Raw genomic sequence first — 25625 nt, 5'->3', positions numbered from 1 at the left:
GAGACTGTGATGAAGTGAAGATTCAATACAATCTGCTGGCTTCCTTAGACAGAGAACTTTTACTACCGTATTTTCCGCCACACACGTCGCACCACAATATGAGTTGCATCAGTCCAAGTTGCTTTGCCATATACAAAAATACTTTATTAATCGCAAAGGGAAATTAAATAAATGAAATAAATAAAATAAAATAAATTAAATATACGTCGCAACTACTATGCATCAACGCTGATGCGTCGCGTTTGTTACGCGTCACCGCTGACAACCCTGAAATGTGGGCCGGTGTTCTGCCAAAAATCAATTGACTGCCAAATGGCGGCCGCAGGGGCGTGTACGGGAGGACTTTAACAAGAATTGAACAAGATTAACACATAACAATTATTTGTTTGCTCTGAATTATAGCAAAGGTGTGTCTCAGTCTAAATTTTCCTTAATAAATGCACTTGGACGGTCAAATCACCTGCATTTTTGAAAGCCGATATGCAGAAACATGAACGCGCAGAGGGACGACTCGTTGTGCATTTCTTTGAAATTTAACAAGATGATCCCCTAAAAACAATTATTTGTTAGCTCGACTTTATAATAAAGGTGTCTCAGTTGAACTTTTACTTAATAAATGCACTTCAATGGTCAAATCAGCTTCATTTCGCTGGGGAGGTGCAGCGAAATGAAGCTGATTTTGATGGTTGCTCCAGGCAGATAAAGTTGGCACACTGTGGCAAGCTGATCGTGTCATTAATAGCTACTTTTACCTATTACATGATACAACAGAGTGCCATCTAGCAGCTGAAAATGGTAGTGTTCAATATTTTCAGTCCGAATGAATGAAAACGGTCATATCTAAGCCAAACACTGGTTTATGAATATGGGGAAAAAAATCCATAAATACGTTGCTTCAGCGTATAAGTGGCAGGGCATGCAAATTATGCAAAAAACTGCGACTTTAGGGCAAAAAATATGGTAATTAGCTTTTTATGTATGTTAATGTTTTTGTACAGTGTCCTGAGACAACTTCTGTTGTGACTTGGCACTTTAGAAATAAACTGAACTGAAATTGAAAAAGATTATTAAAATATACAAGTTCAGCGGTGACACCAAAAGGATTTCCACGGCCCTAAACATCCCCAGGAGTTCTGTTTAAATCCATCAAGAAATGGAAGGAATATGGAAGATGCGTAAACCTACAAAGAAACAGGCCGTCCTTACAAACCGAGTGGCCGTGCACGAAGGAGAATAGTGAGTGAGACCACCAAGACACCTGGGGCCACTCTGAAGGAGTTACAAGCAGGTGAGATGGGAGAGACTGAGCATACGACCACTGTTGCCCGAGTTCTTTACCAGTTTAAGCCTTATGGGAGCGTGGCTTAAAGAAGCCACTGTTGCAAAGAAAACCTGTTAAATCTCAACTAAAGTTCGTCTGAATTGTTTAGAGACTCTAGTTGTGATTTAATATGATATTTAATATTCCAATGCACAAATTGGAGCTAATGCTAAATAAACAAATGTCAAGGTTTAAGAAACAATTTTTATTTGTGCATTAAAGCCCATTGCTTCATCAAGCAGGGCCGTCTTGCCAACCCCACAACTTATTTGAAGTCGACCATTTTGCCTTATTTGGTAAAACCAGGGCACAGTCAAAAGCCTCTGGTAGGACTCGTTAAATCCAGGCAGGCTGAAGCAATTTAAAGATTATGTAACATTCAGCTTCGCTCTGCTCCAAAACCCAAAAAGTGGTGTTCAAGTGATAAAGGAGGAGAGGCTTCTGCAGCTTTTGGGTCAGCTGCCTGACTGTTGAGGTAACGTGGCTGAAACGAGAATCTCCACTGGACCGGCGGGGATGACAGAGGCAGGCGGGAAATAGATGACCAGGTCAGCCTCCTGTGGAGGGGCTAATTGTAATATATCCATCAAAATAAAGCCCGTCTCCAATTTACTTTCAAATGAAAAATGAGGATGAAGACAGAAACTGATCTCGTGACCTTGAGGGTATTTCACGTGCAGCTGCTGTTTTATTTTTATTTTGCGCGGCTCTGCAAAGACGGAGCCGAAAAACTATTCCTTTAGAGTGAAATAAACGCAGCTTCAGATAAACAGAGCTTGTCAACAAAACTTACCGAGGGATTTAAACTTCAGGAGTAGAAGTGTTTGTGTGTGGACACTTGTTCTGCATACAAATGTATCCTCGGAGTTTAAATCTGTGATCCACGGATCTAAATAAATGTTGCAAGTTGTTCAAGCAATTTGCAAAGTTTATTCTGGCCAAAAGTTGCTTTTGATCGTCGACCACTTTTTGTGATGCTCAAAAACAACTCAGTGGTGCAAAATGTGGCCACTTTGCAGCACCAAGGACTGAGACAGTCTACAGGGCCTTCAGTCTGGCTTTCTCAGGTGTGTGGTTGAAAAAAATAAAGATGGAAACTGAAAAAAATTTAAAGCAATGAAGCGCAAAGTGGGGATTTACATTTCTGAGCGACAACCAGATGTTTTTTTTTTCTTCCCTAAAGTGAAAGAGTAGAGAAATATTCAGTAAATCAAGTCAAGTTGTAATGTTTAGTTTGTTCTTGCTGTTTAAATACAAGATTTTAATTAACTTCATTGCCAAATAATTACCGTACTTGCATCACAATGATTGCAAGCAGGGCTTAATTTGTAAACTGATCAATGACGGAACGCAAATAGCAGGTGGGCTAGTGACGAGGGGTTGTGGGCGGGGGGGGGGGGGGGTCTGGGGTTCCTCCCCCTGAAAATTTTGAATAAAGTAGATAAGATTTCCTGCATTTTTGTGTATTTTAATGGGTTGTTAAACATCTACATTTACTACACTCCGCTTCTGTCAAGCATCCTCTGTCCCTGCGCGTTGTTGTCCGACTCCACGTGTGAACCTCCCGCCAGCTGCCCGTGAGCTCCTGCGTACGACTGCCTGGTTAGCTCAACACTCACCCCCACCACTCATTTAGGGACGGAGATTCTTTTAAGGGTCGATGCGGAAATGCCACTTGAAGAGGCAGCTCGTATGCCTTTGCGATTTAAAATTTGTGTTGATGCAATTATTTTCAGTTTAGATATCCGATATAAGTTTTATTCTTTCAAGGCAGTCATATTTGTTCATAACTTTATTATTAGTAAGCCTGAGAGTTACCGGATCCAGGCATACAGTTACGGGAACGCACCCTGTCAAAATGAGAAAGTTCCTGGATCCTGTTCTGGCAGAATCCGTCTCAAATTAAGCCCTGATTGCAAGGCATTTTATTTTTTATTAATCTTTATTTAACCAGGCAAATCCCATTGAGATTACTGAACTCTTTTGCAAGGGAGGTCTGGGTGGTCTGAAGGCAGCCTAACATGCATGTTTTTGGTAATGTAGTCCTCCTGGAAAATGTCAATATGACAAAGGCAGTCAAGTTATGAAATGCAATAAAACTCTTGCTAAGCCTCCATAGAACTGATTCAGGGATAAATAAGGAGCTGTTGGTGACCTGGCCTCTAAAATCCTCTTTGGTTGAGCATCTTCTGGTTGCCCTGGAGAAATCCCAACATTTAATATTCCTGTCCTGCAAATCACAGGACCAAAAAGATTCTGTATCAACATCCCAGTGCCAGTAACCAGTACAGGACACCCCCAGTGGCCTGTTCATGTCGTTTCAGAAGCCCGAGGAAGAGGTGCAAATATTATATATTAAATATAGCTACGGGATTTCTCACATTAGTTTCATACCAAACACATCTGGTTATCGTTTCTTGTGTTTTTCAGAACACTTCGCTTGAAAAAAAAAGACAGATAATATCATTAATGTCCATCAGACGGGTGAGATCCTTTAGATCTGTTGGAACACAGCTGAGAAATAAGCCTTAAAAAGTTTTAAAGCTAAAGAACCATGCAAGCATATGTTTTGTGCGTTTGTTCGTTCATTTATTTGATACTTGTAAATATTTTCAATGTATGTTCCTTTTTTAAAGATGGTAATTATTAATTAACAGTATACATCCCAACACATGTAATTAGTCACATCTGACATATTATGTTTTTAATATTATAGTTTATTTTGTCATTTCAATATAAAAGTTGTATGAAAACTGAAACCAACAAAAAAAACTTGTCAATTATTTTTGCTCTTTTCATCACCAGAGCTTAATGTGAAAAAATAAAGTTACATCATGTAAGCTGAACAGGACAAATAATTTTGTGTTTCTTGGACCATGCAACAGTGCTTTAGCAAGATCCAAAACTGAAACAGTTTATGTAAATATCTTAATTATTTCAGTCCCTTTGGTGGATTTCTTTGTGTTGTGTGGCGTGAAACAGACGAAATGTGTCAGGTGGTCCTGTCAGGGTCCCAACCGTTGTTCTCACATGTCACTCAAATATCACCGTTTGTCACCTCTTTCACACAGTCCCTCGAGAAGGACCAGAAATTTAGCAAGTACTGCAGATGTAAATATGAATATGTAAATATGAATTTGACCTTTGCTTAAAAAACAGCAGATGCAGGCATGAAAAGTTCATCAAACCTGTAAAAATAAATGAACGCAGTTGTAAATTGGTAGTCGCTCCACATGTTTTTTTCCCACGGCTAAAACAAAGTGACGGTGCTTAAGAATCCTTAACTAAATTTTAACAAACGTCGCATGACGCATGGAGGAATTATACATTTTATGTTGCAAAAAAGTGGCAAAAGAAAAAGTTCAGTACATCTTGATAAGAATGATTTTGCTGATATTTGACTGTGTTACAGCCACCCAGATGCAACATATATTTTTTTATAAAATGAGGACATTTTTAAAAAAGTTGCTACAGGTGGCCCAGTAGTCCAGAAGTAAAAAGTAGCTGTGAGTGGGTTTTCAGAAGAGACCAGTTCTCCATTATCCTGTTAACTAAATTAGCCAAGCTGACAAAACTAAAGCTGCTTGGCTTGTGTATTTAAAGGCGTTTTCAGCTTGGCCTTCTTCCTTTGGGAAGAAAGTAATGCTGCTGTGCATGCCCGTTTATTTTGAACGGTTACTGGTGCGTGAAAAGAAACCGCATCAATATTTGTCACAAATGTGCTGCTGAGTATCAAGATATCTGCCATGAATAAGTCTTAACGGAGACAGCTCAGTACCGTATTTTTTGGACTGTAAGGTGCACTTAAAATCCTTTAATTTTCTCAAAAATCAACAGTGAGCCTTACGTATGCATTAATTCTGGTTGTGCTTACTGACCTCGAACCGATTTTATGTGGCTGTTGTATATGAATTGAATAAAGTTTGACTTATCTGTTTGGTTTCGCTTAATGCGCCTTATAGTCCGAAAAATATGGTAGCTTTATATTGAAGAACAAATTATGACCATTTAAAAGATTTTTTAAAAAATAGCTTTCAAATGGATGGAATTTGATTACTATTGTTCCGTGAAAAGAGCTGTTCTGATTGTTCATGATTTCACATCTCAAGTTTTGTCGCTTGTTTGGCGCTGAGCTAACACGGTTAGCTAACATTTTTAGCCAGCATCAATAACTGATACAGTACTTTTTTTCCTTTTTGTTCAACAGAAGTTTTGTCTTGTTTCTGTTGTTTTAATACTTTCCTATTGACCCAAAGACAAAGATTTTAATAGAAAATGCGTAGTTAGTGTAGTATATAACATAAGACTCAAACGTGTTGTATTTTAAGTTACCAGTTCATTCAAAAAAATAAAAGGCCAAACTTTCCCAAAGTTTTAAACAAACAATTTACATGAACCATAAGCACCCAAAGGACTGTATGTGTTAATGAATCTTAGCTACTATGACCTAAGTGATAGCATATCTGTAAAAGTGGTTAAGTGTTGTCATTTTTGGGGTTTTGTAACGTCAGTTAGCATTAGCAGTCATCTCGTATGACAAAGTTTTAAACAAAGATTGATGGCTTGCAACAGCACTGCAAATTTAAAATAATATATATTTTTTTAAAATCACTGTAATGCCACTTTAACCGGTGCATGCGACTTATCTGTACTGCTGATGATCCACACTGCTGATTATCTATGCTGCTATTCATTCATACCGATCTACTCACCACAGACTCATGTTCGGGCTGCTGTTTTTACGCCGTATTGTTTTACGTTATTAGTATTTAGTGTAAATTTGAGATCTTTTAGCGTACCATTTGCATTTGTTTATTGTATATCTTAGATCCTTATTTACTTTTTCTTTTTATACTTTATATTTAGCTATTTTTGGGTGTAACTGGGACCCTGAGGACATAATTTTGTTCCACCTCATGTCTCGCATGTGGTGGAAATGACAATTAAGTTGACTTGAACTTGAATATACCATACCATACCAATTTATTTATATAGCACTTAAAACAGCAACAAGGCCAACCAAAGTGCTGTACAAAAGAACCAAACATGCACAGCAGACAGGAAAACATAAAATAGAAATACAGATACAAATAGCAGCAGAAGCTAACTAAAATGGCCAACAGAGTAGAGAACAGACCGGACCAAAACAAATCACACCGTGTTAAAGGCAAGCGAATAGAAGTGGGTCTTCAAGCGAGACTTAAAGACTGAGAGTGTGGGAGCATGCCGGACACTCAGTGGCAACTCATTCCACAGTCGTGGACCTGCAACAGAGAAAGCCCTGTCACCTCTGAGCTTACGACGGGTTTCTGGGACTGAGAGAAGCATCTGGTCTGCTGACCTCAGAGAGCACGGTGGGACATATGGCTGCAGAAGATCAGTGAGATAGGATGGGGCGGAACTGTTCAGTGATTTAAAAACATACATGAGAATTTTGAAATGGATCCGAAGGTGAACGGGTAGCCAGTGCAGGGAGGCCAAAACTGGCGTGATGTGCTCTCTATAGCCTGTACCAGTTAAAAATCGGGCTGCAGCATTTTGGACCAGTTGTAGACGAGCAATGGAGGACTGACTGATTCCAAACAGAAGTGAATTGCAGTAATCAAGCCTAGATGTTATGAAGGCGTGGATCACTGTCTCAAGGTTCTTTTTGGAGAGTATAGGCTTCAGCTTAGACAGCTGTCTCAGCTGAAAAAAACAGGATTTGACCATCATGTTTACGTGACTGTTGAGTTTTAAGGACGGGTCCATTATCACCCCCAGATTAGTGACCTTTTGTTTCTCTAGCGGGGCTAGAGAGAAAAGGTCAATGTCATGGTTCATGAGTGAGCCACTGGGATGGAACAGCATGACTTCAGACTTCTTCTCATTGAAGCTTAAGAAGTTTAAAGCCATCCAGTCCCGGATGTCAGCCAGGCAGTCAAGAAGAGGCTGAATAGAGCGTGTGCCTCAGGGGGAAGTAAATTTGGCAATCATCGGCATAGAAATGAAAGGGTATGTCGTGTTTGCGGAAGATAGCACCTAGTGGCAGCAGGTATAAAGAAAAGAGAAGGGGACCGAGGATGGACCCCTGCGGTACCCCCCACTGGAGCGCTGTCGATGCCGAACTAAAATCTTTGATATTGACACAGAAGGTTCTGTCAGAGAGGTAGGACCCAAACCATTTAAGGGCTGACCCTGTGATGCCCACCCACTGCTCCAGTCTAGAAATGAGGATGTTGTGGTCGATGGTGTCAAAAGCAGATGTAAGGTCCAATAGGACAAGCAGCACAGAATCATCTGCGTCTGTGGATATGAAAATGTCATTAAAAACCTTCAGTAGAGCAGTTTCAGTGCTATGGAGAGATTTGAAGCCAGATTGGAATAACTCAAGGATAGAGTGATCCCCCAAAAACTGTTTCAACTGAGACTCCACAATTTTTTCCAGTAGTTTAGAGGTGAATGGGAGTCTGGAGACAGGCCGGAATATGCGTTGGGAGAGGCTCTCAGCTGTTATCACACTAAAACTGACTGTGTTCTAGACGTTTTTTGAGTTTGCCGAGGTGGGTTAGCTGTGGCAGACATCGTGAATCAGTTGCAGATGAATGTCCAATCATGTATGCTCAGAAATGCTCTTTTAGAATCTCAGTGGGCTTATGTTCGTCTGTCCTCAGTTCACAATAATAAGAGTATAAGGTCAGACTCCTAAAATAGTTGAGGTTTAATGAAACATCAGACACCAAAGAACAACTCCATCAGAGCTTCCACGTACAATAAATAGAAGGTAAGAATAATCCAGCAGCTGTTATAGAACAAGACCAACCCCGTTAAGATGTAAGACCTTGGGTTTTCTTCTGCAACCCAAAGAGCAGTTTTGTGTCACCAAGGCCATGAGTGTTGTGTACTGCCCTGTCATTCTTGAGCGGTGTCCCTTCTCACAATAGCAGAGAGCTTGCTCTGCTCAGTTGTCAGGGATAGAGCAGCAGGATTGCTGCAAGTGTCGGCCATTCTGTGGCCTTTCATTAACCAACTGCAACCTGAGAGCAGCTGTGACGAGAGCCTGTTGCTGAGTAGATAAAGACGGGTGAGCATCAACACTAAACAGAGGTTGAGCTGTTGGGCTTTGATGGCTGACTGCAGCAGGAGTGGTGGTCTTATCTGGAGTGGGACACTGTGGTTTAACCCCATCGTAGCTCTTTACCCGTTATCTGGTCTTGAATGGAGCCAGAGACCCAGTTGCCATTCTGAAATATTTGCAAGATTCCTTCCAGTCATCAAGCGCAAAGATTTATGGGTAAAACAAATGAGTGCGTTCCTGAAGTGGGCTCTCGGTAGAGACGCTCCGTTTGATAATGCGCTCATAAAGTCCTCACATGTGATCGTTTCCTTTCTGTTAATCGATCTGAACCTCGACAGGAAGATCTTGACCCTGCGTGCAGGAGAGCAAGAGTAGAGACCCAATTGTAACACCTTCTCAACTCGCTCTCATGCTGAGGAGATAATACACACATCAATCAAACTGCATGAGCATAGTGAGGCGGTGTTGAAAGGGGGAGCTCCGCATACCAGGTGATTCAGCTAGACCCAGAGAATCGGAGCACCTGTAACTCTATCCAGCAGAAAGGATCTCGTATTCGTTTACCATTTGTGTCATTTGGCTCACCTTTCTGATCCCCATTTTTTTCCCCCCCACCTCTTTTTTGTGGGAACCTATTTTAAAATCTAGCCCTGTCCGGTTTGTAATTGTGCACTGCCCTGAAACACCTCCCTAAAAATAGTCCCCGCTAATCCTCAAGTCCCCTCTGAGAAGTACTGGACATTACTGGGGATTGACTGGCTGCACGACTGCAGGAACAGTGCTTTCTCTAAGCGGCCTGTGGTTGTAAAGATCTGCAAAGCATCATTCCAGAAAGTTCTGATGGCCTGTATTGGTGCAGTGCAACACCCTCTGGTGGGGCGAATACATACAGCTTCCTACATCACACTCCTGTGGAACTCCACATGTCGGAACTTGTTGTTTAGCTCAAGAATTTTCTATTTTTTCAGTGAGGTGCTGGTCAATTTTTTTGAATGCATCATTTAACACATTTCAAAACTTCATTTTAAATTAGAAAACAAATTTAAAACAACAAAATGCTTAGATGCAAGGATGGCAAGGGTTGTTTTGAATAATCGGTCGCATCAAAAGTTTATTTAAATCTTGGCAGACCTTGAACTATCTTTCTTTAGTGCTCATATCGATGTATATTGCTTTTAGTTTCCTATTGCGCCCGTTAGGAGCCAAGACACCGTCTTCCCATGACAAACTGTGAACAAGCTATAGTCCTTTATTTGCCTCTATACTGACATTTCACAGCAGCTTGAAGACATTTAAATCACGCGAGTTCTACATGATTATCAGTGCGGGGTGTCTTCACGTTTGGTTGAAGGGGAACATAAATCGTGTCTTCAGCTGCCTAGTGGGCTGGAAACTGTGTGCCAGGCTTGCCAGGGGCCACAAAAATAAAGTAAGAGAGAGAGAGGTGGGGGTGGCTGCAGTCACAGTGGCATGTACACCCTGTGGAGATTTTGTAAAAGGAGACCCGAACTGAAATGGACAGCTGAGAAAACCCACATGCCGTTGAATGCAACACTTTCTTTCTTTCTTTCTTTCAGCAAGCGTACGTCTTCTTTAACATCTCTAAACAAACTACTAAACTTTTTTCCAAATTTAAGACCATTTCACATATTTTTCCTTGATCACAAATAGCCCCTGAATGCACCACAATCAAAGGAATGAGACTTCAGACTGAATTGTTCGTGTTTATTAAGACTTTCCAGATTGGATCCTCCGAGTGATGTTCTAACACACACCAAAATATATTTATAGCAAACAAACACAACAGCATTTTAAACATCTACAAGTCCATGGGATTGCACTGCAAATTAGAAAATTGAGTCATGCTTGTACATGTGTTGGGGTGAGGGGGGACAATAGATTTCATGTTTTACTGTTGTCAAGGTGGCCAACTTGTTAGTACATCCACGTTTTGCGTACAATCAATCATAGCTGAAAAAGTTATAAACAGAATGTTTACACAGTAAAAGTCTTTCCTTGTCAACTTGAAACTTTCCTAACTTTACAAAAACTCAATACAGGCAGCTTTATACAAACCAGGATTTTTTTTTTTAATTTAGTGTCTTCTCGTGGCGTAGTAGCATAAAACGACTCCCTTTTGTCGACTGGTTCCTTCTTTATCTGACACCTTAAGTTCATTTACAATATTCACAAAGATGTAGCCAGCCTTTTCCATTTCTCTTTCAGTTAAATAACTAAAAACAAAACATGTCAGCGTCACGTAGTCAGCTGTGCTGTCTGGTAAGGATGATTCGTGCCACAAACATTTTACAAATGAGAACACCTGTGTCGTACGTAGCAACACATCTCATCCTGTCTGTCATTTGTGTCCAGATCTTCTGTGGACCACATCGTCTCGAGAGGGGCGTGTTTACATGTAGGAGCATAGCTGCAGGTAGTCGATTGGCACAGGTCACCGGACTCGCCACGTGAGCATTGGCAGGTCTGGGAAACTTCTAAAGTGACCACGTCCTCTACTCCAAAGTATGTCACAGGACTTCTGTAAAAAGACCAAAAAAAGAAGGGTTAAAGGTCAGAAGGAGCAGCCGCTCTAGAAGATTTATTAACATGAAGCAACAGCTGAAACGGAGATCGGTTCGTAACCAAAAAAGGATGCGTGACGTTGAACTGAGTAATACCACAGTGGGGAAACCTTTGACTTGGTGACGATACTGAAAGCATGCCAAACGTGTCACATGTGGTAAAAAATCCACAAATCTTTGCAGAGACCTACGGTAATCAAAAGGCAATAAGACAGAAAATGTTATAATTAAATGTAGCAACTAGAAATTCTTTAACTTGAGATCTTTTCATTTACAGGCATCCAAATAAACTATGGATTTATGCCGGAGCTGACGTCATGCGCAGATTCTGTCAGGTTGTTCATCTTACATCTCCAGATTTACGAGAGAAGACGAGATGCAGGAATCTTTGTGTTTTATGACCGGGTTTACGGAAAGAAGTGAACTGGGATCAGTTTGCTGTCAAGTGCTAACAAAGAAACCCGTGTTCCTTTTTTACGACGGTGTTTAGGATCGCTCGCTTGTCTTCAGAGCAACAGGTGAAAGTTAAAAGCGTGGCGAGAGCGAGGCGCTGCTGACGTTGCCGTGACGGAGACGAGTGCGGCGCTGCATAGTACTCGTTTGCTTTCGGGTCCCGTTTCTCAGCCCTGGCAGTGGAGCGTTTGTGGATAGAGGCTCCTCGTCGCCTCTGGAATTCCTCACTGGGTCTGAGCCCGAGTCAGTGGAGCTGGTGAATAAAGCTGTCAACGGTAGAGAGATACCCAGCTTCTTTTCGACCTTTCCTACAGTATTGCTTCCATATCCCACCTTCACCCTTTTTTTAGTGCAAGTGAACTCTCTGTGCCACACCTTCCTGCCCTCAGAGGGGCTCTCACTTTTACAGAGGTGATGACCTGCGCACTTGATCGAGTACAAGCTCAAGTTCATAATCGCTTCACGGAAAGGACGACTCGCATCTGCCTCAAGACAAAGCATGCTTTGTTTCTTCTTCTCGTTCTCTCAGAAAGTATTTGCAGATGTAGCCACGGGTCATCGGTGGAGACTTCATTTACATTCAGTTATGTTACAAATCTGTAGCTTGGGAATGTGGATGGTTTTAAAATGTTGCAAGAGTGATAAAGTGAAAGTAGATAAGATTAAAGTATCGTACCCTTTACGCTAGTATTCATAACTTTTTTTTTTAAATGGATCAATCTGCATATCCCTACTTCAACTGCACAAAATTCAGATGAGATCCCTTGAAAAACAAGATATGTAGCTGATTTAGTGTCGCATGCAAGTGACCTGGGTCTGATTTAAGATGTTCAGACTGTTATTAATAAATATAAAATATATAGGCCTATATGAAAGGAAAAAAAAAAGATTTGGGCCTGAATAGTACGATTTCTAAATGACTCTGTTCCATTAAAATGCATTAAAATAATTTAAATCTGAGTTGTAGCTGCATCAAGCTAAGCAATGACCTTTTACTTGGCTCAGTTTCAGTAGTAGTGTGCTAAATCTGGGTCAACTAAATAACTGGTTAAGAAGAATTGTCAGTGTTGAATAAAAGCTAATATAACCACTGGTAATAAGCATTATTGTGATCAAAATTCTAAATATATAATTACTGGTGTTCTAGTTGTAAAATGATTAATTCAGAATAAGCAGCTAAAGATAATAATAGGTCTTAGATGATTTTTGTATAAAAGAGCACTTTGGTATCCAAAAGGTATAAATTAAGTTTCTAATTCAGAACCTATAGAACTACAAAAATAATTATTAGACACTTGTCAACCTACAGTTTTTCTATTCTAAAGGTGCCTTTTTCCTCAACTTTACAAACCCCACTTCAACTCACAATTATTGAACCTTAATGGTAGGTTGCAACTTAACAAATGGGTCTATTTTTTAAAAATGATTTATTAACCTTTATTTAACCAGGCCAGTCCCATTCAGATCAGATCTGGACCTGAAGGCAGCCTAAGATGCATGCTTTTAGACTGGGGAACGACACCAGAGAAAACCCACACAACATTAAAATGTAATTAAAATAAAAGTAAATGGCAAATGATTTGCATAGCACCATTCTATCTTATCAAGATACTCAAAGCACTTTACACTACCGTACCATCTGTGTCCTCATTTACCCATCATACAGCACTCTACTAGGTCTATAAAAAGAATAATCAGAGCTTTATCATATTCATACACTGATGGGACATACATCGGAGGCAATGAGGGGTTCAGTGTCTTGCCCAGGGACACTTCAGCATGTGGCTGTTGGTGGAATCAAACCCCCAACTCTTGCACTGGTGGACGACTGCTCTAACCACTCAGCCACAGCCGCCCTAAGTAGTGTTCTAAAACGAGGTAAAATACTAAAAATAATCGAAGCAAATATGTTCTTGTTTTTAGTATTTTACCTTGTTTTATGAGGCTCCTTGATCTTATTGTTTTAGAACACTACTTTTATTTTTGTTGTTATTGTCTAAAACAGGTCTCTCTTGTAAACGAGTCCTGGCGACTCAGTGAAACTAACCTGTATAAATAAAGGATGAAAGAACGAAAAACAAACCCGAGGAGAACCTGCAAACTCCACACAGAAAGACCCGAGACCCAACCTGGGGATCAAACCCAAGTCCTTCTTGCTGTGAGGCAACTGTGTTAACCACTAAGCCATTGTGCTATGCATGTAATTGTGCAGCTAGGTCCTGGCTAAGTAAAGTGTGGCCTCTAAAAGAAAAATAATTGAGTCAGTACCAGAAATAAAAACAAATTCTGGTTTTCCTGCAAGATAAATGTATAAACAGGTAAAGATAACTATACTGAAGTACAATCTGCTGACTAACGCTTCATATATTTGTACTAACATTTTAATGTTTTGTTACAAAGAACTCTCCAAAGCTCAACCCAGTTATCTGTGCATCGCAGGGTTTGGACCTCTCTGTGCCTGGAAGTGCGGTGGTTAGAAACCCTGGTGTACCTGCAACATGCTGAGGCTTCATGGGACCCGCTTTTTTCAGAAACGACTCCTCGTTCTCAAAAGCGAGGATGGGCTTGGTGCTCTCAGAATTGTCCCGGGCTCCGTTGGTGGCGTTGCCCTGATTCGTGAGGTGGACGAAGTCCTCGAGGTGGTCTCCTTTAGTGGACAGACCATTTTCATGTCTCGTGGGCTGGACTCCGTTTACAGCTGGGAGGCTAGTTGATGAGGAAACAGCAGAAAACATGGTTATGGTTCTGATTTGTCAGAGTGACTCACAGAACCGGGTGAGTCACTCCACTGCCGTCCAATTAACGGAGTTTAAACTCTACGCCTGGAAGTGTGTTCAAAAACAAAAATTAAAGCAAATCATTGTCTCATGTGTTTTACTGTGGCCCTGATCCCTGTGGCTCTTGTTTTCCACCGAGGTTCACACAAACACAAAACTTAGTCGACTGCCAGTTCTGTTTCCTGCCGCACAAGTTTTACAGTTTTCTGTGGTTTAGCAGGAATGTGCGATTAGAAAAAAAGTGATTTTTACCGTTCACTGATGTCCGCTTGTCCATTTTCAGTCTTGTTCGGCAGGTTGACCTCTGATTTGAGCTGGTAGTCGGCAGACACTGGAAAAAAGTAAACAGTCCAGTGTGTAATAAACATCCCGTCATTTCTTACCACAGAACGACAGACGGCAGTAAAGATGTTTAGATTTTTACAGCTTTGTGTTTTAAGAGAGAAAATAAATACTTCCTTCAGCAGTTTTATGCTGCTCTCCTTTCATCCACTGGCTAGAATATAAAAGTTGTTCAGACCTTTTAAAGATCGTCTCCACCTCAGCTTTGTGAAAACATGTCCACAATAATAGTAAATATCAGATAATTTAGCTAATTGTAGAAAATCCATCTGCAACTAAATGAAACGGTTTGAGCCTAGAGCTGTTTGAAAATCACTTTTTGTACCGTACTTTCCGCCGTATAAGTCGCATCAGTCCAAATGTGACTAATAAAGTGGAAAAAATATAAATAAGTGGCTTCGCCGTATAAGTTGCATCTATTATGTGTCACCGCTAGGTCTGTTGCAATAAATAATAAATCATTTAATCGCATGATGAATGAAAATTATCGACCTCATTTTCATTCATCTGCTTTTTCGTTTTTCCGTGTCTCTCTCTTTCTACTAAAGACAACACGGCTCAACTCCGGTGCTCTTTGCCGACACCCCCCCCCCCCCCCCTTTCTCTTTAAAATCCGTTTTAACCGTCCAAAATCATGTTTTTGGATCGTTAAAAGTGGCTAAGCTGAGAAGCTAAGCTACGAGCTAAGCTAACAGGCTAACCTCATGGAAAAACCCTTTTGTCAAAGCTCCAAAGCGCCTCCCTCCCTTTTTCTTAAAGAGACATTCTGCTTGCTCCCTCACTATCCATCCTTCGGTTCAATCTTATGGTGGTCAAAAAAAGGTACTACACGCAAAATAAATTAAGTTGGTCATAGAACAAAAAAGCATTACATGTACTCTACTTTTCACTAATCATACCTTATTTAAGCTATTGTGCAGAAATCTGGGGCAATAATTACAAAACGACACTACAGGCATTAACAATACTACAAAAAAGAGCAATAAGAGTAATCCATAAGGTGGGATATTTAGAAAGCACTAATATACTATTTGTAAAATCGAAACTATTAAAGTTCATTGACAGTGAAACTACAGACAGCTCTAATTCTTTACAAAGCAAAAAATAAACAATTACCAGAAAACATTCAAAACCTGTTTAAAATTAAGAAGCAAATTTATACGTTAAGGGGGAATCACAGTTTAAAATATGCAAAATTAGAACTACTAGAAAAAACTTTTGTGTATCAGTAAGTAGAGTCAAACTGTGGAATAATTTGAATATTGAACTTAAACAATGTCCAAACATAAAACTGTTCAAATTATCATATAAACATATGATTATTGCTGGATATAATATATAGTAATATTATTCATTTATTATTGTTGTTTTTTTTTTGTTATTTGTTATTGATGCTTTTGTTTTTGGTGAAGTTAAAAGGAATAATAATTGTTCATCTACTATAGTTAACTTAAATGGATAAATATGGGATTAGTCGTTATATTTATGAATTATACATGTAATGAATGTAAGGTTATGTAAGCGGTTAAGGAGTGGGAATTTTGATAAGTTTATACTTCTACCCACTCCCTTGAATATGTAAAACAAAAAGTTTTGACATTATGCTTCATGCTATATATATTTTTTTTTCTTTTTACATATTCAAAAAATAATAAACTAAACTAAGATGGAAAACTATTCTTCTTAAATTTGACAATAATTACTAATTATTGTCATATTTCAAACAATATTATTGTTTATTGCAATAATTTCTGAGACAATTGATTGTCCAGCAAAATTTGTTATCGTGACAGGGCTAGTCACCGCCGACGCGTCGCGTTTGTTATGCGTCGCTGGTGCTGTGCCAAAAAGGCGACTGCGGGAGCGTGCACTGGAGGACTTTAACAAGAATTTAACAAGATTAATACTTAAAAACAATTATTTGTTTGCTTGACATTATAGTAAAGGTGTGTCTCAGTTCAACTTTTCCTTAATAAATGCACTTTAATGGTCAAATCAGCTGCATTTCGCCTGAGCGGCGTGGTGAAATGCAGCTGATTTGACGGCTGTTCCAGGAATTCTGGAGAGAAACAAAGGTGGCGTGGTATGGCAAGCCAAGTGTCTCATTAATAGCCACTTTTTTTTTTTCAACAAAATATTAAAAACTAAAACTTTTGCTCAACATTTCTCAGTCAGTCCTTTAATAAATGCATAATTACAAAACACCATGATGCAAGCCCTAAAATCTTTGTTTCTTACTGTCCAAACCATAAATGTTTAACTTTTATAATTTAAGTGACATAACTGTGAACCGTAATATGTGCAGATACAATCAGTTTTAATACGATACTACTCGGACTGCTCAGTGAGGACTTTCTTTACGTATATTTATCTGGAACTTCATGGTGTCTGATTTAGCAACATTAATAAATAATAGTCCCATTCAATTGGTAGGAAAGTTATAGTTTCCTTCAGACATCTTTCCTGTGGAGTTCGGACCACCTACTCGCTGGGCTCTGCTGAGGACATGGCTGTGGTTTTCAGACGGATCTCCACACCCCTCGCTGAAATGAACTCGTGTTTGCCAGGCGTCCGACCACATCAACTCCAGGCTAATGTCTTTGTGCGTTGGAGAACTTTAAAACAAACTGGATTCCTTTGAGACCACACATCATACCCAGCAATTATTGCTAATGAAGCTTCTAAATAACATACATCAGAGAAAAAATTATAGCATAAAAGGATGGATGAGTAGGGTCTCGTGTTTCTTTGTTTCATTACGTGTATTTGCTGCTGTTAACCCATTTATCCTCTCCCATCTTTCAGTCCTGAGGATTCCACAAGTATCTGTAAGCCCACACGGGTCCTCTATTGTCATGAGAAGAACTCCAGCTGGACGGAATATGAAGCAGAGATATAATCTAATAACCTTTTTCTACAGCAAGCTTCACGGAGCGTCCGACTCACACGAGAAGAGAGAGGGAAGGTTACAATAAACACAGGAGCCATGGCCTACCGTCACACACAGAGGACGTAAAACATCAAATATCAGCATGAATGGATTCAGGGCTTCTAGAATAAGAAGAGATGCTCTCACTGTGAAGCTTTTGCGACTTAGTCAAAAGCAAAAATCAAGAAAAGAAAAAACATCCTCCTGCTTTTCAATCCCATTCAGAGTCGCACTAATTGTGTGAATGTTTCTGCAGCATTCACACGACTGATCCATTTTTCTTCTGTACGTTTTTCAGCATCTCTCTCGTTCCGCAGTTTCCAAGCTATTTCAACGAATCATACATCAAAACGTTCAGCTCATTCAGGAGAAGGGTGCTGTGACTTTTGGTATTGGTGCAACTTTAGCTTTTTGAAATATTTAGCCTTTTCTGCCACTTTTTTCCTCAAAAAAATGAAAGGAGCTCATTTTACATCCTTCGAATCTTTAGATCTGTTTATAACCTTTTACTGTTCCTTTCACATTTTGTACTGGTTCAGCTTCTTTCAGCTTTCTTGTGCAAATTTAAACTTTTTTCCAGATACTTTCAGTTAATTTTAGCTGTTTATTCAGCTGTTCTGTGCTCCCTTTACATTCTTTCTGCTAACTACAACAGTTTTGTGCTTCTTTTAACTTCCTTCTGCTAATTTCAGCTTGTTATGCTCCCTTCTACTTATTTATGCAATTTTCAATTTTTTCTGCTATTTCAGCTACTATTTAGCCAATTTATGCTAATTTTTAGCTTTTCCAGCTAATTCCACATTTTTTGCAGTAATTTCAACTCTTTTTTTGCCTAATTCAGCAAAAATGTGCTCTCTCCACTTCCTTCTGGTAATTTATGCTTCTTTCTGCTTTTAGCTACTTTTCAGCTGTATTTTAACAAAGTTTATATTTTTTCTAGATAATTTCCACTTTTTGTGCTTATTTTTGTTTCTCTGTCAAACAAGGCAAACATGCGTTCTTTCTGCTTTCTTCTGCTAATTTAAGCTTGTTCTACCTTTTCAGCTACCTTTGTAGCATTTTTAAGCTATTTTTGGCTGTTTTCAGATAAATTCACATTTTTCATGGTAATCTTTGCTCTTTTCAGCCTAATTCTTTCTGCTAATTTCAGCTTGTTATGCTCCTTTCAGCATAATTATGCTAGTTTCAGCTATTTTTTTGCTATTTCAGCTATTTAGCGGTTTTTAGGCTAATTTTAGCTTTTCCAGCTAATTCCACTTTTTTTTAAACTTGTTTAAGCTTCTTTCTGCCTTTCAGCTACTTTCAGCCATTTCTTTGCCAATTTCAGCTATTTTTTTAGCTACTTTCCTCTTTTTTTTTTGTTAATTTCTGCTAATTTAAAACTATTTCAGCAAATGTATGATCTTTCTACTTTCTTCTGCTAATTTAGGCTTGTTCTTCCATTTCAGCTACATTTCAGCATGTTTTAGCTAATTTCAGCTGCTTCTAAGAAAGTTCTTCAGCAATAAGCATTCCCACTACATTTTCACAGGAAATGCTATTTCTCTAGAGGTCAGTGGATTTAACGGTCTCAGCACGTTAAAGCTCAGGACGATCAGTGAGAAACATGAATTACCTTTGCTGCTCTCCGCCTGGCTCTCGTTAGCATCAGCAACTGGAGAAGACTTGATCTCTTTCTGTAAACATTGGCGATAATTTCAGTCACGTGCAGGACAGGTCGGGACGTTGTGCTGTGTAAAAAGCTCACATACCTTGTCACCTCCATCAGTCTTGCGTGTCCTCTTCATGATCTCTTCCAGACGCTAAAAAAAAGGAAGGAAATAAAATCGTGAAAATGTCACAGATCTGTTTTATTTGGATTTATTTTAGTGCGGAGATGTTGGGCAGCTATATTTAAAGGATTTAAAGCAGCTGTGCTTCCAGTGAGGACACATAAAGCTTCAGTTTTATTTATACGGCTCTGATGTCAAAGTTTTAGAGATTCACAAATAGTTTTGTTGAACTTTGTTCGAGCCATCAGGATTAGTGAGCCAAACTGTTTGGATATTAACTGCAGTTTCACATTTCAAGAAGGAGTTTATTTCTTTTTGTAACTTCTAATTTAAAACTATTCTTGAGGGAAATCTGAGGTTTGTGTTGCTAAAAATGAGACTTTTCAGCTGAAACATAGTGAACAGCAGGACAGAGGAAGGAGGTTGTACCCGAGTTTCATTTGAGCACTCAGCTAGACCAGAACTGCAGCTGCCACTCATAAAAGAGAGGCATTTTTAAGATCCAAGGTTATTTTGTGCACAGCTCGCACACTCATGACTTTGGTATCTAGTTTAGCTGCAAAACGTGCTTCCACTCTTGTTTGTTTTTGTTTTTGTTTGTCTGATGGGTTGCAGTGTCGCCCCTCGGGGTACTTCAAAACCACCTGTGCGCTTTATGGAGTCCGTTTGCTCAAAGTGTCGACGCAGGGAATCTTTGTGGTAGAAAACATAGCGTTCTCTCAGGATAATTCCTGTGTGTTTGCTGGCTGAGCCAGGCCTGGCACAGCAAGAGCCGAACTTTTCCCACATGGCGAGAAGATGGGGAGAGGAAAAACACTGTGGTGGCATGCAAACGTCTGAGCCAACAGTGGTGAAAGAATTATGCACATCACACACAGGAAAAAAACAACTGTTTTAAAGAATAAGATCTCTGCAAGTGAAATGATTCTTCAGTAAAATCATGACCAGTGCCAAGACTGGAAATTATGTAGCATATTTTAAATGAAAGTACAAAATATCACCAAGTCATGGACACCGGACAAAGAAACTCAAAATAAACTGTTGTTCTCACGTCAATCATCAGTGTGCCCTTAAATTAAAAAGTAGTGGGCAAAGTTTGTGACTGAATGTGAACAACCACGTGTGTGTGATTTACAGATCCACACAGATGAAACTGGAGCAGCTAGCCTGCCAATCAAAGTATTTATAAATAGCCACATGCACGCACACACACACTACAGCTCATTAAATCATGGTATGCAGACAGTCCATCTACAACGAGCCAAAAACATCCCTCATCTCAGTTTCATGGATTCTGTTCAGGGCTGGTTTTGTTGTGTAGCAGAGTGCTGGGAATAAAAAAGCACCGTTCACAGGTTACCATATTTTTTGCCGTATAAGTTGCAACTTTTTGCATAAATTTGAAAGTCCTGCGACTTATACACCCAAGCGATTAATATACGATTTCCCCCATATTTATAACCCAATTTTTGGCTGAGATCTGACGATTTCATGTATTCTGACATGAAAATATTAAACATTACCATTTTCAGCCAATAGAGGGCGCTCGATAATAAGGCAAGCAAAGTGTCTCATTAATAGGCAAAAATGGCTATTAATGAGACACTTGGCTTGCCTTAGTTCCACCTTCTAGCTCACTCTGGAACTCTTGGAGCAAACGTCAAATCAGCTTGATTTCACTGCGCTGCCCAGGTGAAATGCAGCTGATTTGACCATTAAAGTACATTTATTAAGGAAAAGTTCAACTGAGACACGCCTCTGTTATAATGTCAAGCAAACAAATAATTGTTTTAAAGTGTTTAGTTTGTTAAATTCTTGTTAAAGTCCTCCCATGCACGCTCCCGCGGCCAACATTTGGCAGCCAGTCGATTTTTGGCACAACACCCGCCCACGTTTCTGGATTGTCAGCGGTGACACATAATAGATCCAACTTATACGGCAAAGCAACTTATTTATGTTTTTTCCACTTTATAAGATTTTTTTGGACTGATGTGACTTGTACGGTGAAAAATACGGTAACTGATCATTTTACTCCTGGTTGTTTGCCATCACAACGCAGCTGAGGCATCTCTTTCTTTAAGTCAGTAATTGTTCTAAAACATTTTGTAGCTTTCAGTTATTTAAAGGGGAGTTACTGAAGCTCTTGTAGGAGCACATATTTGTGACAATAGTTGAACCGTTTCCATTTTCCTCTCACCCTTCGGGTTGTTTAGTAGTTCCTCATTTATAGTGGGGGTTCTGTTCCACCACAACCCGCAATAAGTGAAAAACCACGAAGTAGGAACGCTGTATTTATTTTAGTATTTATATACATTTTAAGGCTTTAGAAACCCTTCCCACATTCTTGTAATGTTCTAAACTCTTAATACGGCAAAATTTGGTCCTGTTCTGATCGGCTCTCTGCAGTCCTTGAGCACCAAAACACTTTGAGAAAGAGCCGGACCTTCGGATAGCCAGCACAACACCACACAATGGTCTCGATCGAGTCCAAATCCAGATGAAAAATGTCCCAGTGCGTTGCGGAGAAAACACTGGACCTCCAAGCAATGGCTCCCCACTCGAGAGGCCTCGTGGGCCAGCAAGCAGCTCTCAGATTGATTGATGAGGCTGGAGTTTCGGTTCTGGTCCACTTCCTGGTCAACTCCATTTGGGCCTCTACATTCACTGAGCGTCGAAGTCACAATGAATAAGGACCAAATTTTTTTTTAATCGGTTCAAACCTTTCCCTTCATTTCAGCAGAAAGCGACCTGGAAGCGCTGTTGGGGCTTCCAGGTAGTGCACTGTTGGCTTCTGGATAATGTAGTCCTTTTGACTGGCGATACACTGTAGGCTTATTGAGAGAAAACTACAAAATGGCAGCTCCTGTCTGAAGTATGTTTTTTCATTAACATTTTACTGTATCCTATTGTTCCAGTCACATGAGTAATATTAAAGTTGACAATCGTGTGTTGTGTACAATCTTTTTTATTTTATTTTTTTTGTCATGTACAATCTTACTTTGAAAAACCGCAAAAGAGCGAGTCCGCAAAAGTCAAACCACGAAGTAGCGAGGGACTACTGTAGTTTCTTTTTCTTATTTTTAATGAATCCTCTCTTTGATCCCTTGATTTTACCTCCTAGTTTGACAATTAGTAATAGTATAACTTTTTATTTAACAACCCTCCATATAACTAATTATTGGATATAAAAAGGAATGGAAATGCACATAAATACTTTACGCTGCGTATGTTCTGGAAATAAAATGTAACTACTGAACTACAACATGTAGTCATTGCTTAAGATTTGTTTTTGAACTTAAAAGTCTATCTATATGTGCATTTTCTTTTTTTTTGGTACTTGTCTGGAAGATGCGTAGAACAGATGTGTGGTCCTACCTTTTTCCTCTCCAGTCTCTCCTGCTCCTCCTTCTGGAAGTGTTTCTCCCTTTCCAGCTGTTGCTTTTCTGCCTCCTCCTTAGCTTTAGCATCGGCCTCTTCTTTCTGAAATGGGCAAGAATCCAAACACAGTTTCAACGCAGGCAAACGAAGGGGAAAGTGTTTTAGCCAAAAAAAACAAACATTTTTTTTAAACATAATAAGGGTGTGGTTGCTCTTCTTCATTATCGTTTATGGCCATAAAATGGATATTCTTCCTGTAGCTATGAGCCAAAAAGATCTATTTTAACTCCCATAATCTCCTGAGGACAATTCAGAAGGAAACACCAGTTACATTTTTCTGCTGGATCATGTTTAACCACAAATGTAACTTCTGTAAAAGACCATAAGGGGGTGCTAAAGCATTAGGGCTCATAGCAGATCACATTATGCCCCACAGAAAATATGAAATAAAACTTTATTGATCCTGCAGGAAATAAACTTATCTGCTTGACTTGAATTAATAAATGACGTCCTCATTGTTCTTTTTTTTTTCAGGTTTGTTGTGAACAACAGTCTGTAAACTCGTTTTTTTACCTGCTTCTGCAGGCGAAGATTCTCCTCCTGCTCAGCTTTAGCTCTCTCCTGAGCCTCCTTCTCCTCCTGCAGTCGCTGCTCTTCATCCCTCCTCCGCTGCTCCTCAGCCATGGCTCTTGCCTCCTCCTCCCTGCGTTGCCTCTCCTCTGCTTCTCTTGCTATTCGCTCTTCTCTCTGAATCCTACACCGAATCAGAGTAACGGAAGAGCGACGTCTTGTTGTGTTTTTTTTTTTTAAATACATGCAGAATTATGGAAATTATTTTACTGACAAAACATTTTTTGCACCAGTTTTCATTTTTCTCTCGCTTGTTGACACCAAAATACCAACAACAAGCAATCCCACTATTTTCAGAGGCGTAAATTAGAATATTTGTACACACAACAAAAAGTAGAAACCCATTCAGACATGCAAATATCATAAAAAAAATAAAAAAAACTCTGGTATCCTTTTTATGTCCTTTTCATAGTGACTGTGTTTTAAAGATATATTTGTCTGGAAAAATATTTTGCAAATGCGCATTTTACAAATAATAGCTGAAAGGTTTGACTGTTATTTAACACAGAAAATCAACGTGACCGAACTTCATGTATGCAGATGAGAAAAGTGCGGACCTCTGACTCTACACTACTCACCTCTCCTTCTCCTCCTGTTCACGGCGCTCCTGCTCCTCCCTCTCCCGTTGCTCTCTGGCCTGGCGGCGCTTCTCTGCCAGGATGCGAGCGGCCTCCTCTGGGTTGTTGGTGCCCGCCATGGGCTTGGCTGATGGAGAGGGTGCAGGTGACGCAGCTCGAGCGGACAGCGCCGAAGGAACAGGTTCAGGTGGGGAGGAAGCAGCAGCAACAGTTCTGGCTGTGGAAGCAGCAGAAGATACTGCAATGGCAGGAACCACAGGAGAACCTACAAGGGAAAAGTATTTATTATTAAATATGTGCTGTTCAATGCAAATTATCTTTTCAACCAGATGCTTTATTTTCATTTCCAAACATTTCTCTCTGTGCAGCTCAAACTGAGCTCTTTTTATCTTCAAGACATGCCAGATGGTAATCTTTGCTTGCTTCTCATTCAAATTAATACACTTCAGAAGCTCAGACAGTTTTCATTAATTACATGAATTTGTTTCTACTCAAGAGACTGAGCCACCAGGAAACTGACCATGTAGGATTATGATAAAAAAAAAATCCAAGTAGTGTTTTTTCTGTGTTGCAACTAACAATTATGATGTTAGGTTAGGATATTTTTCATATGCAGATCAACACAAGGTCAACAACGCAATGAAATGCTGAGGATGAGAAGAACCGTTTCGACTTGCCAGAAAAAAACAAAAACAAACAAAAAAAGAAACAAGAAATGCCAAAACATGCAACAAAAATAAAAACACAAGATGCCAAAAGTAAAAAAGAATAACTCTACAGCAGCATGGTCCTAGGAGCAGCATGGTTCTGTTAGCAGCGTTAGCAGGTCTTGTTAGCAGCATGATGATAATAATGACCACAGCAACTACCCTCCCAGACTACCCCCCAAAACCGGGTCCGTATGTATTACCGTTTACTTCTTAGCAATAGTAAATAAACTTCTACACTCATCTTTAAACAATCAATGACCTTGTTGTAACTGATAAGCTAAGAATAAAGTATAAATAATTTTAATCCAGTCTAAATTTTTAGCGCTCACTCTTTCTTTCCTCGGGGGTGGAGGGCCGACGAGGCTCCTTCACTCTCTCAATGGGGCCGGGGGAAGCAGTTCGGGGGTCTATCCTCGCAGGGGTCCTGGCTCTCTTCGGTCGGGCCTTAGGAGTAGAGAGGCTCCCGCGTGTTGATGGGGGCTTGGGCGAGGCAGCGGGGCTGGGGGAGGCAGTTCTGCCCTTTGGTGTGACTGGAGACGCCGGCCGTCGTCTTGATAAAGGACTGGGACTGGATGGAAGGGGAAAAAAAGATAAAAATATAAAATTAACTGGAACTGAAGCGTTGCTGCCTTCAAACTGAGCTGACCAGATAAGTGTTAAAATTTAGCAGATATATTAGCTTAACATGCAAACCACACTCTAAAAGCATCCATTAAAATGCAGTTAGTCAGCATCCCGCAGCAGAAACACTTGGCAGGAATTACCAGTGTGCTGTTAAAAAAACTTTTATGGATTTTGCCAAAGCTTTTGTTGTGCCAAAAGAACTAGACCCACCAAAAACATTTCATTGGGTTCTTTTTAGATGCGATTATTGTGGCGCCTGTGGATTAAACATTAAATTTATTTTCTATCACTCAATTAAAGCAGCTAATGGAATCAATTAATGAAAGGTCAACGCAACAGGACTTACTCAAACCCACTCACTAACCAGAAATGAGCCACAAATCAAAGTTAAAATAGTAAAGTATTTTGGTTCAAGGTTTCACAGTAAAATCTGTTTGTTTGCCTGAAGATCAACTAGTTCAGAACAAATAGG

General features: G+C 39.8%; 1 protein-coding gene across 6 annotated transcripts in view; it reads right to left on the bottom strand.

Moving 5' to 3' along the window:
• Window positions 1-10104: 10104 nt before the first annotated feature.
• map7d1a (MAP7 domain containing 1a) overlaps window positions 10105-25625 on the bottom strand; it is a 54785-nt gene continuing 39264 nt past the window's right edge. For 5 of the 6 annotated variants that reach the window (XM_037676145.1, XM_037676146.1, XM_037676148.1 and 2 more), the window contains 9 exons: window positions 24859-25097; window positions 23820-24084; window positions 23185-23365; window positions 22609-22713; window positions 19213-19263; window positions 19077-19137; window positions 14443-14521; window positions 13905-14119; window positions 10105-10917 (listed from right to left, as the gene is read on the bottom strand). In XM_037676145.1, the coding sequence (XP_037532073.1) occupies window positions 10907-10917; window positions 13905-14119; window positions 14443-14521; window positions 19077-19137; window positions 19213-19263; window positions 22609-22713; window positions 23185-23365; window positions 23820-24084; window positions 24859-25097 (1207 nt within the window). In that variant the 3' untranslated portion in view covers window positions 10105-10906. The remainder of the gene's footprint in view (window positions 10918-13904; window positions 14120-14442; window positions 14522-19076; window positions 19138-19212; window positions 19264-22608; window positions 22714-23184; window positions 23366-23819; window positions 24085-24858; window positions 25098-25625) is intronic. The other variant, XM_037676151.1, reaches the window with a different exon arrangement.

This window comes from Nematolebias whitei, chromosome 5 (assembly GCF_014905685.2).
Source record: "Nematolebias whitei isolate Nwh7 chromosome 5, NemWhi1, whole genome shotgun sequence".
Lineage (NCBI taxonomy): Eukaryota > Metazoa > Chordata > Actinopteri > Cyprinodontiformes > Rivulidae > Nematolebias > Nematolebias whitei.
The sequence above is the reverse complement of the archived record's forward strand: the minus strand, read 5'-3'. Positions and strand labels throughout refer to the sequence as shown.